This window comes from Sceloporus occidentalis, unplaced genomic scaffold, assembly GCF_023333645.1.
Source record: "Sceloporus occidentalis isolate IW3139 unplaced genomic scaffold, rSceOcc1.0.p SCAF_4, whole genome shotgun sequence".
Taxonomy (NCBI): Eukaryota; Metazoa; Chordata; class Lepidosauria; order Squamata; family Phrynosomatidae; genus Sceloporus; species Sceloporus occidentalis.
The window spans coordinates 142,731,688-142,744,258 of record NW_028316984.1 but is presented as its reverse complement, the minus strand read 5'-3'; the positions used below and the strand labels follow the sequence as shown (position 1 = coordinate 142,744,258).

Genomic DNA, 12,571 nt, shown 5'->3' with positions numbered 1-12,571 from the left:
ATGGGAAACAAATTTGTGCATACCTATTGATCTTCACTGACCATACTGGATCTGCACTGAGCAATGGTTCTTCTACTTCATTTGAGAAGAATGGCTACTTTGCTTTAATGGGTAAGAACATAAGAAGAGTCCTGCTGCATCAGATCAAAGGCCTATTTAGGCCTAGCTGCCTTTGAGAAACCCACAGTAGGATATGAATACAACAGCACTCTCCTGCATGGGTTTCCTAGCAACTGGTATTGGGAGACATATTGCTTCTGATATTGTAACAATATATGGTTATTGTGACTGATAGACATATCTTCCATTAATTTGTCTAATCCCCTTTTCAGACTTCTCAGATGGGCAACCATCAGCCACAGAAGCAAATTTCTTTAACTATGCACTATGTGAAAAGTGTCCTCTGAATGGTTTTTGAAGAGGTTAGCTATGACCTGTTCTATTCTTCTTAAAATGCAAACCTTCCAATGTTAACTATGCTAACATGAGCATCATCTTTCCATGGCTCATTTACAGATGGCTTCAGCATGTCTCTAGAGTTACTCTTCTATGTAATTTTCCAGGTTCTAGCTCATAGATGCTTACACATAGTAGCAGGCTGCATACAGGCAACTGTCAGCAAGGAATGTTGTAATTTATCTCTGCCAGGAAACCTATATAAACAAGCTGGCAGAGGCAGCTGGGGGATTCAACATATGTGAGGCAGTGTATCTACTCCAGGTTTTATTCACAACTTTATTTAATCTTAAATGTCCTAGGTGTTGAGCCATTTTCCCCAAATAAAATCAGCACCTGGAATAGCTCCTTTAATGTCTGGATTAAAGACCTGAGCAGATTCACTGTTGCACTGATGTAGGAACCACTAGTTACTTCAGCAGACTGGGTTGGGGGAGCCCAGAAGGTAAGGCGGCCTGCACCCGCCCATTTCCCCACCGGATTGGGGTCTCAGTAGGCAGAGCGGCAGCCGCTGAGGCCCCGATCCGCTGCTTTCCAGGCTGCGGGGAAGCGGCAAAAGGCCCCTTCCCCGCAGCCTGGAAAGGGGTGTCCTTGGGGCTTCAAGTGGCGGGGTGGAGGAGAAAGGGGCCACTTGGCCCCTTTCTCTTCTGTGTCGCTGGGCGCAGCCATCTGAAGGCTGCGTCCAGCGACTCAAATGGCAAAAGGAGCTCCATTTCGGGGAAGGGGCGTACTATGCGCCCTTGCGTGGCGTGACAATGTCATGTTCGCACCGCCCCGTATAGAGGTGGCGCGGTCGTGACGTCGTAATGGCGGTGGCCATGTGGAACGGCCGCCGCCATTTTGTGCGCGCTCCATGCGTGCTAGGGTTGGGGGCCTCCGGAAAGGACGCCCCTTTCTAACCCTAGCATGTGCGGAGCATGCACTTTTAGGCCCGTTTGTAACGGGCCAAAGTTTAGAAAAAAGGCCCAAATCCAAAAAGTATGACTAGCACATGCAATTTCGGGCAATGGCAAGCTATTTTTGGGCAATGGGAAGTCAGTTCAAATGCAATTCGAATTCACGTAAATTTGCTGAACTAGCGAATTCATGTGAATGCATTCTGGCCTCACTTTCTTTTCATTCAAAATTAAGAGAAAGTCCTGCCGTGTGATAAACTCCTTTGAATCTTAAGGGATGTGTGCCTGGTTGTCAGCTGGAAAAACTGCATGTCTGATTAGTAAGTTCATGCCCTGGGTTCTATTTCTGTCAGGTCTTGTTCAGTACATGGCACTCTCTCTCCATAGGGAAGACTTCTTCCCCCATAATCACTTTTGCTCTTGTAACACATGACTCTCCCAGAACTTGGAAAAATTACTTTTTCAGACAGCAGCTCTCAGTATGCACCTTTTCACTGGTGTGAGGATCTTTTTAGGGACAAGGAAAGCTTGGTTTGAAAATTGATTGATTGACTGACTGCATGAAAAAAGGCAGATCATTTCAAATTCCCACTTTACGTGCTTCAGCTTCTCTTCATTCCCCAGCACCATTTGCAACTGCTGTGAAGGGGAATCTTTTCAGGGGAGGAAGCAAAAACTGGGGTAGACTTCCTTCAGAGAGGGGAAGACTACATTGGTCATTTTAACCCAGAGTTTGAAAAGATATGCGTCTTGAATGGCCTCAGCAGAGAAAGGAGAAAATAGTAAATTAAAACAACAACAACAAAACAAATGGATATGATACTCAGGCTAATGGCAACAATGCCAATGTCACTGTTAGCTCCTCTCCCTGACACAAGCTGCCATTTGCACAGTGGAAAGGAATAGCCACTCTGCATGCATTCATGGTATTTTTATTACATTCTTGCTGGCTCACTGGCTATTAAGCCCAGACAGATTGATAGTAATATTCCACCAATTTGTGCAGTGTCTTGAATACGGAATGGATAGAGAAAATGCATACTCACATGACCTATCACTGCATCACTGATGTCTCCACCAACATTGTCAAAGTACACATCCACTCCATCTGGGCAAAGTTCATGCAGTCGTTTCACCACATTCTCTTTCTTATAGTTGATAGCAGCATTGAATTTCATTTCTGAGACCAAAATGCTGCATTTTTCATCTGTGCCACAAATACCAACAGCTTTGGAACAGCCCTCCAGAAGACCTATCTTTGGAATGAGACAGTCATCACAGCTGGTCAGCTTTTAGCTGCATGCAATAATTTGTCTTAAAGAGCAAGGAATTTTTTTTCCAATCTAAGGTAGACTTATTGGGCACCTAAATTTAAGCCAGGGTCCTTAATTTGCGTGCATGGCAAGCTCATCATAGCAAGTGCTCATCTGACTTCTGCCAACTGTAACAAGTCACAAGTTTCCACTAAACTAGGAACAGGCAACTGTAGCCTTTCAGCTGTAGTTGGACTACAATTCCCAAATCTCTCATCATTGTCTATGTTGGTTAAGGCTAATGGGAATTGCCATTCAATACCATCTGGAGAGCCATGTGTCACCCAAGTGCACCTTCTCACACCAAATGATCTTGGTGTGGGGAGGATTATTACCTCTCCTCCTCAGTCCCAAAACTGGAAAAAAAGCCTGGGGTCTATTTTAGTTCCATGCTTGGTGGATGCTTAGAATACCGAGAAAGTACAGAATGGAACCTGGAGAAGTTCCAAGTCCAGCACAGCCAATTAGTCCAAATAGCTTCTCCAAAGATTTTTTTTAAAAAACTTATTAAAAATTTAAAAATTGACATTTGACCTTTTAATTTTTAAAAATTCTGGGGCCTCTCCTTTCTCCTCCCACTGAGCTTCACCCCAGTCCCACCGTCTCATAAAGCATTTTAAAGGGAAGCAGATGGATGCCACAGCCTGTTTCTGCCAAAAGGCAGATGTTTGGGGACCAGTGGTATCACCACCCTTAGGATGTCACCTGATGCGGTCCACACACCCCTAGTGACACCACTGAGACTGACTAGTCATGGTCATTGTCTGGAGAAGAGGCTGCTGGTTCCAAACAATTTCTCCAATAGTGTTTTCCTATGGGATTTGGAAAGTGGTTCCTGAAGCAAAAAGCATACCAGAAAGGCTGGCTTGCAACATCACCTGCTCCATGGTTGTGATGATCCCTGGGGTCTAAGGAGCCACACAGCCACCCTGTTCTTGGCCCTTAGCCCCAGGGGATCCCTTAAAATTCCCCTACAGTCTCCTAGGTCTCCATTCCCATTCCCTGCTGAGCCTCTAGTCAAGCTGCCACCACCCAGTGAATCTCCAATGAACTCCCCTTATCACACACTGGGACTTGCTAAAGACTTCTAGTTTCCTTTCCTTGCTAACCAAAGCAATCAGTAACCAAGCTAAGGTACGTGTACAGGAGCAGAGAGACAGAAGATACTTTTAAAGAAGGGTATTTATTCCAAATAGACAAAATAGGACAGTAAGGTATCAATCATGCCAGGCCTCCTTGCCTTGCAGGTACAGAATGCATAGTTACAAGATGTTCATTTCAGGCAAGCCATTAGATAAACATAACAAAAACCTAAACGCACTACCTAATACATTTCCTAGCTACGCACACAGTGATGGGATTTGCAGTCCTTGATGGGTTTCCGGATGCAAGGAGCTGGCTCTCATTGCCTAGCTCAACTTGCATCCCTTAAGCCTGCCTTTTGGCACAGGCTCAATAGCTGGTTTCCAAAACAAATACAAGGATGGAGAACAAAGAACACATGGTGCCCCAAAAGATGGAAAAAAGGGAGACAAAGGACCACATGGTCCCCAAGAGCCTTTTAAAGGTTTCTCATGGAATGTTCTTGAAAAACCTGGTCCAGCTCTGCTGATTGGTCAGTTGGACCTTACATCAGCTATGATGTCACAGCTCATTAGCATGTGATGTAAGCTCTCATTAGCATGTACCTCCCCCCAGGTTAACCCTTTGTGGTTTGAGAGGAATTCCCAAATGACTGGAGGCCCCAGTCATTACAATGGTACACATAATTTTACAAGCCAACCTTTCCAGAACAGCTTTAGCTCTAAGGATACATATGCCAGAAACTGCTATTGGAGAAAACAGACTGTCTGGAAGTTGCAGCATTCTCCTCCCAACAATAACCACGACTTAGCTACTTACCTATCTACCCTCCCTCCTCCCTGTCTCCAATCTAGGTAAAAGGTGCAGTATGCCAGCGCAACAGACCATTATATTAGCGTAGTGTGTCAAAAAGAATTCCATCCAATGACAGTTATATCTGGAGCTAAGGTGGCTCACTGCAAGAAAAAATCGACAAGACACAAAGACTAGTCTTAAACCAACTTACCTGCCCAGCCAGTGAACCACAGGCTCCAGCAGCCCCACTGACCACCATGGTCTGATTAGCACCAGGGGACACATGTCCTTTCTCTCTGATTCCTAGCAGAGTTGTCAGCCCAGGCATGCCAGCTGCACCCAGAAAATAAGAAAGATGTCCATCTACAAGCTGTGGATCAAGCTGAAGAGAGACACATTGTTTAAAAAGCTGTCAAGACACAGTGCAATAAATACTGTCACTCCATTCAGGATCTACATGAATCCCTGGCCTTTTTCATCCATTTAATTTCAGGGTTCTTTATGGCATTACGGGAAGACCACGCCAATTCCTCTAAAACTGATCTGCTTTTGCCCTATAGCCACTGTACAGGAGAAAAGCAGGATATAATTTAAATAGATAAACAAATAGCTCTGCTCTAGCTATTAACCCCTCCCCAGTAGCTTAGTTGTTATAGTCTGGAAATCCTGCATTACCCCTTTTATTATCAAAAACAGGGCTGACCCCAAATATTCATCTGTTTGAAATAGAGCAGAAAATAGTAGTGCTTTCTCAGACAAGAGGCATAGCATCCAAACCCATTTAAATTATTCTGGCATTTTGAGAGGGATGGGAAATCCCACAACCACCTCTCCCTGTTCCAGAATATAAAAACATAGCCTTTTCATTAATCTACTGCATGAGGCATCTGCTCAATAATAAGACTGGTCTTGATCAGGAACACCTTGAAAATATTAAATGTTTAGAACACTCTCTTTCGCAATTTGCACATGCAGAGTAGTGCAAAGAACTAGCCCATAGAAATCAGGCCTCTTCAGACTTCTTCTACATGCTTGTCACCTCTCCCTCATGTCCCTGGATGGCTAGAAAAGCTTCAGAGCCTTGTTCAAGAGAACAAGTTTGCAAACACATCTAACACAGGGAAAGGGAATGTATGGTTCTTCAGATGTTGTTAGACTGAAATTCCCATCAGCAATCATCACAGGCTATGGCAGGTGAGAGCTGCAGTCATTCATTCAGACTTTTTTGTGGGTTTTTCGAGCTATGTGGCCATGTTCTAGAAGAGTTTCTTCTTGAGGTTTCACCAGCATCTGTGGCTGGCATCTTCAGAGAATGCTTGCCTGGAAAAAGTTGGGTATATATATACTGTGTGAGCCTTTTTCCAGGCAAGCATTCTCTGAAGATGCCAGCCACAGATGCTGGAGAAACGTCAGAAAGAAACTCTTCTAGAACATGGTCACATAGCCCGAAAAACCCACAAAAAACTATGGATGCCAGCCATGAAAGCCTTCAACTTCACCTTTATTCAGAGGTTATATATATATAATCTTTAGGGAGAGACATGTGCAGGAATGTGAAAGAATGGCTACTCTGGCTCTGATGCTGTGTGCCCAGCATGGGCTCTGTAAGAAAGGGAAGAGTTCTGATGATTCTTCTAGGTCAGCTCCACACACTACTCATAGAATCATGGAATCATAGAGTTGGAAGAGACCATGAGGGCTATCCAATCCAACCCCATGCCATGCAGGAAGAGACAATCAAAGCAATCCTGACAGACCATTTTGCTTGTAAAAGGGAAGGCCCATAGCCCAGTGGCAGAGTACATGCTTTCCATATAAAGCCTCCCAGATTATCCTTGGAATCTTCCAGCAGAACTAGGAAAGACTCCTTTCTGAAACACTACGCAGTTACTTCAGACTGGGGTGGGGAGCCTGTAGTCCTTCATTATTTTTGAAGCGCAACTCCCATAATAGCTTATGATGGTATAGGACTGATGAGAATTGTAGGCTGAAAGCATCTGGAAGTTGTAGCTACTGACCCACAGATCTTGGTAATGCAGACATACTGGCTGGGGAATTCTGGAAGTCATAATCCAAATAAAGTAACTTTTCCAAGCTCTGTCTATGCCTGAAGTAAACAATGTCAAGCTAGATGCACCACGAATCAGACTCAGTATCAGGCAACTTCCTGTCTTTCTGCAGTCTATCTATATTGTTTATTTCCAGGAAAACAACAGGACAGTTAGCAGATTCTTTCTCTTCTTGTGCAACAGTGATACCTTCTCAAGTTGCTTTCCATCCAAAACGGCCTTTGTCTGCCAGGGCCAGTTGAAAGATGTTACAAAGTCTCCTACAGCAAAATTCACATTTTTACTTTCTTCCACACAGCCAATTCCGCCACCATCAGCAACCTCAGAAAGCTTCCAGGCCTGAAGGTATTCAGTACAAGTGTCTTCGTTCATACAAAACCGCTGAAAGATCAAGATTTTGCTGTAAAATAATCCTTTAAAACACAACAATATATAGTTACTAAAATGTCTGGTAACAACAAAAAATCTCATTTTCAGAGATTTTTATTTCTCTCATCGTTCATTCCACTTCACTACAGGGCTGCTTTGCTTTTTCTGCATTAACAATATATTATGTGCATATTTACTTTCCAGGTTTCAAATTACAGCACTAGAGAAAATCCTGTACCAGCAGTTTGGAACTTCTGTCCCTTCAAGCATGGTTAAGCTACAACTCCCATCTTCCCCAACCACCATGGCCAAAGGTCAGGAATGATGGCATACGGAGTCCATCCTCCTAAAATAAAGGGCTACTCTTTTAATTACTCATTAGTAAAATAATATTAGTTTCTCTATTCTGACAGGTTATCCTTTGCTGTGATTGTCACCATTAACAGAGTAGAACATAGAATTCGGTTGTCACTAGACAATGTATACCATACTACTTTATTATTGAGGGTGCATTATCTTTACAACATCTGTTAGTCTGCACAAGCATAAGCCTCTAATTACAGGTATACCTCAGTTAATGAAGAAGTGTTCTGGGACATTCCTTCTTTAACAAAAATTAGGTACCAGAGGCAGAAATAATATGGAAAGAATAGGGTTATGTTCCTACAGCACACAAAAAGAAGGACATGTTTCTGCACACTTTTTATTCAAAACTAACAATGTGCACACATGAAATGAAACAACCAGATCAGGGAAGCTTTGCACAAAATAAAACAAATGAACCTTCCTGACACCAGTTGACAATTTCTTCCAAGCTTCCAAAGATGGCTTTTTCGTTCACTAGTCTCCATTTCCCCCAGGATATTAATTTTGGTGGCCAAAGTTATAGGACCATGCTTTTATGGGGGTAGCTGATGAGGCAGGCTTGTCTTCTTTCCCATTTGCTCTCAGTTTTGATGTTCATGAATGCTCAGTTAGGGATTCTGGATGCAAGTCTAATTAACTTGACTGTTGCAGGCAAGCACATATAGATGCAGAACAGAATCCCATTCTTTCCCAGTTAAAACTTTACTGCATTGTTTACTGATGATATGCTGCTATGACCTGATATCAAAAACTGTGTTTCTTCAGCCCTCCTTCAATACAAAAATGGCCTGCCCATGCTCTCATGACAGATTATTATAAGCTTGTCATATCCACTTACCATATAAGGATCCACAGACAAATAAAGTGTACGAACTCTGACTTGACCCTCCTCAATTTTATCCAGGAGGGCAACCTCTTCCACCCGGAAGTTTTCAGCAACTGGCACTCCATTGACACCTGGAGTTAGTGAGATGATGAGTTTAATTGTAATGGTTTCTCTTTTAATCTGATATTACAATAGCCAATATTTTGATCAGCCACATCTGAGCTCAGATGACTCACAACACTGAACTCACAACAATAACTGAACTCCTGCAAAAGTAAAAGATTGCTTCACTGTCATCTTTGTGGAAGCTATATATCTTGGAGTCTACTCCACCTAATGTCTATTCAGTTCCTCCTTATGGTTCACTTCCTTAACCTTCTCTCCACCAGGTATGTTCCTTTGTCTCACCACCATTCTTGCCTAGCCTGTTGTTTGCCCTAGTCATATGCTGATTTCCCCCCACACTTTTTTTTCAATCTTGTACTGCAGAAATCATCTGGAATTGGAGTCCAACAGATGGTCTTTCATCTACTTCCACTGAGATGGGGCTGAGGGCCTGCATATATTCTTTAGTCCAGCATATCTGTTAAAGATCCTGGACTGGGATGTCTTCCTCCTTCTACACAGAAAAGGTTCCTTTCTGGTACAGAGATCTTGATTTCTGAAGCTACTCCTAGATCAAGAAAGAATACAAATTTCTTCACTGTGTGAGTTAGCAATGTAGAAAGTATTTGTATATACCAAAAGATAACTTTCTAGCTGTATACCTAGAGAGTGCTGGTGGGAGAACCCTACCACTACAATGTTTACTTCCCAGAATGTATCTGGGTCCCAAAGCACTAAAGGAAGGGGGAAATATACAATCAAACTGGCAGTTTTCCAAATAGAACAGAGCCTTGCAGTGCCAGCATCACTAATAATGGCTTTTCCTGGGCCTCTGTATTTGTCTTACCATATACCCTGCCAAATCTATCTTAATGTGCTTACTTTTTAAAACTATTATTATATGAAAGGAAGCTCTAAAAGAAATCATGGTAGATTTACAAGTGACTGGACTTAAAATTTGGCAAGGAGACCTATTTAATGTTATTTTCTGGCACCTTCAACAACATGAGTGAAATGAGTTGGAAGAAAGGCAAGTCAATATTAGAAAAAGGATGTCCAGTTGCTTCACAAATTTGAGAAAACAGATAAATTATCAACAAGAAGGAAATATGCAATCCCCTCAGAGTCCATAATTCCATGTTAATAACTAGTTCTTGGCACTACGCCATTGTCTCTAGTCATCACTATGACTGACTGATGTAGGTACAGCTCATGCTACCTACATTCAACAGCTTTGTTATATCCTGCTTACTAAGATGACACACTTAGTAAGGGTAGTGATTACACAGTCCTGCTCTTATATAAACAGGGAGAAAATTCTCACCAACACATCTGGCATAATAGGAGTACCTGGTGTGTCAGTAGTGCTAAAGGTTTCCACAAAGGTTTTACTACAAGCCCTTTTAACATGACCATCAAAAGCTCTCTGCTGCTACAGCAATCCAGCTCCTTTCTATGTTTTCCCTTCCAATCTTCCATATTGTGCAAACTCATCAAACTCATTACTGTTCTTTGACAAGTAGAAACATACCCGGGCGTGAATTCAGCACCACTCTTTGTATTTTCATTGTCCCTGCAGCTAAAATCTTGCAGAGGAGGAAATCAGTTTCCCTGTAAAGCAGAAGATATTTAACAGGGGAAAAGTAATAAGCTTCTGTTTTTTAAGGTAATCGTAAGATCAAACCAGAGGAACACAGTATAAAAAGTCAAAGGGGGAAGGAAATTAAGCCCTAAAACCGGTTTCTAGTTCCTACTACATATTGCTGAATGATAAATCATGATTTATGTAAATTCAGTTGATTCAACTGATCTACCCTAATTAGCACTGGAAATTGATTTAGTCCACTGTGATGTTAGACAATTACAACACACTCAGTGTCTGCAGACATATAAAGAATATAAACACAGGAACATCTTTCTGCACTAAATCTAATTCAGCACTTGATTCAAATAAAGCTCTCTTTGCATTTTACATAGGAAGATCCAGCAGATTTTTGTGGGTTTTTTTCTCTCCAGCTCTATTATTTGCAAGCAGGTTGATGGGAATCAAGTCAGCTGACACAGAAGGTGAAACACAGATTGGAAAAGCACAGAGTGTAGATGAAAGGGGGCAACAGTTAAAAGCGCTAAAATATATAAGAACCATGTGAACAAAATAGTTTTGTTAAAAAATAACTCTAACATGAACATTAGCACAGCCTGCCATTAAGTGTTCAGGCTCCACTGTCCTTGGGGCTGTCCACATGGGCCAAAAGACCTCTGTTCCCTCGGACCTCATATCACCCTGTTTGGACAATAGAGGCCAAAATCCTAGGAGCAGTATCAGGCCTGATCCTGACAGATCGGACGTGGGTCTGGTGGATCCAGCCCAATCCCAGAATAAACGACACTTAAAAGGTAAAGGTAGTCCCTTGACAGTAACCGACTGTAGGGAGTGGTGTTCATCTCTGTTACTAAGCCAAAGAGCCAGCGTTGTTCGAAGACAACTCTGATAGTTATGTGGCCAGCATGACCGCACCAAATGCTGTTACTTTCCCACCGAAGTTGTACCTATTTATCTACTTGCATTTGCATGCTTTTGAACTGCTTGGTTGGCAGAAACTAGGACTAGTGACAGGCCTCATCCCATCATGCAGCACTCGGGCCTCGAACGGCCAAGCCTCCAATCTTCTGATCATCAGAATTGGCATCTTAACCACTAAGCCACCGCATAAATGGCCCTTACCTCAGGTCAATTTGACCCCAGTCACTTCAAAGTTTCCAAGAAACTCTGTGGCAAACAATGGCTGTGCAAATGGCACCTGCATACGCCTTACCTTTCTGCACCATCACTCCTACTGAGAAGTCCCCCATCATCATTTAGATTGTAAGCCTGAGGGCAGGGAACCGTCCAATTAAAAAGATTGTATGTATAGCGCTGTGTAAATTTACAGCGCTTTATAAATAAAGGTTAATAATAATAATCATGTCTGAGGCAGAAACAGGGCACCTGACTACATGGGTGCACTGCAGGCAGGCACCCCACTTCTGCATAAGATGAGGCAATGGGTGGGGGACTTCTCAGTAGGAGTGATGGCAGAGAAAGGTAAGGAGTGCATCCCGGTTGTGGGTCCCTGGATCAGCACAGGGGTAGATGTGTAAACGGCTCATCATAGTCACCAATAGCTCATCCCATATTATCCTGTCCTGTTTGCTCAGGGCCTTTGTCTTTGAAAGCAATTACAGTTTTGTCTTTACTTGGCATAAAACACCATTCCAGTCTTCCCCAACCTAGTGTCCTCCAGGTAACATGGATTCCAACTCTCATCATCTCAATAGCATGGCCTATGGAGGTGCCCTTTGAGCTCCAAGCACCAGGTTGTAGAAGAGTGCAGCTTACACAAAGCTTTGTGGTATAGGCATTTCTTTTCCAGTAGCAATATAAGCAATTAGTCTAGCTTGTTGAAAGATCTGTAATTCTAAATAGACCTCTCTAGAGTAAACCTCATTAACAAAATTGGCCCTTAGAGAACAAGTAAGACTGTTGAAAAAAAACAGTAATGATGTTTAAAAATGTGTGGAAAAAAACACCAGATGATGTTAATAAAGGGAATGGGGTTTGAAGTTGAAAAAAGGTTAAATAACTGGGAGTAAATATTTCTAATACTAACTCTAAATTATTTTAAAATAATTATCTTAAGGTTTGGAATTAAGTTAAGGAGAATTTGATGAAATGGTGTAAACAGTGATTGTCAGTTCTGGGTAGAATATAAATTATAAAGATGAACATGTTACCTAATGTTATTTTTTATTTCAAACAATACCCATACTAATGAATGATATGCCTATGAAACGATGGGAGAAGAATATTTTGAGATTGTTTGGCAAGATAAGAAGCCAAATCAGATTAAAAATTATAGAAAATGAGAAGCAAAGAGGAGGTTTAGGACTGCCAAACTTGAAAGTGCATTTTTTGCCTGTTGTTTAGTTTGGTTAAAGGACTGGATAATGGTACAAAACAAGAAATTATTAAAATTGGAAGGTTTTGATCTAAGATTTGGTCGGCATGAGTTTCTTTGGTGTTATTAAAAATCAAAGCAAATAATAATGTTAGAAAATCTTTGTTAAGAATATGGAATAAATATAAGACAAGAATTTGTTCAAAGATACTTCTGTGGACTTCACCACATGAGTCCTTTTATGCATGAGAAATGAAACTGAATGATAAACAGATTACATTTAGAGATCTTTTAATACTAGAAAAAATGAATATAGAATTAAATCTATTGAACTTGATGTGAAGAGAATAAAGAT

The 12,571-nt window shown here is 41.8% G+C and overlaps 1 protein-coding gene across 1 annotated transcript in view; it reads right to left on the bottom strand.

Moving 5' to 3' along the window:
- The window catches only part of LOC149314751 (prostaglandin reductase 2-like), a 28,264-nt gene extending 18,378 nt beyond the window's left edge, over positions 1-9,886 (bottom strand). The window contains exons 1-5 of the mRNA XM_089523514.1: positions 9,810-9,886; positions 8,186-8,304; positions 6,802-6,993; positions 4,755-4,925; positions 2,399-2,608 (exon numbers count right to left, since the gene is read on the bottom strand). Of these exons, the coding sequence (XP_089379640.1) occupies positions 2,399-2,608; positions 4,755-4,925; positions 6,802-6,993; positions 8,186-8,304; positions 9,810-9,846 (729 nt within the window). The 5' untranslated portion in view covers positions 9,847-9,886. The remainder of the gene's footprint in view (positions 1-2,398; positions 2,609-4,754; positions 4,926-6,801; positions 6,994-8,185; positions 8,305-9,809) is intronic.
- Between the last annotated feature and the right edge of the window lie 2,685 nt (positions 9,887-12,571).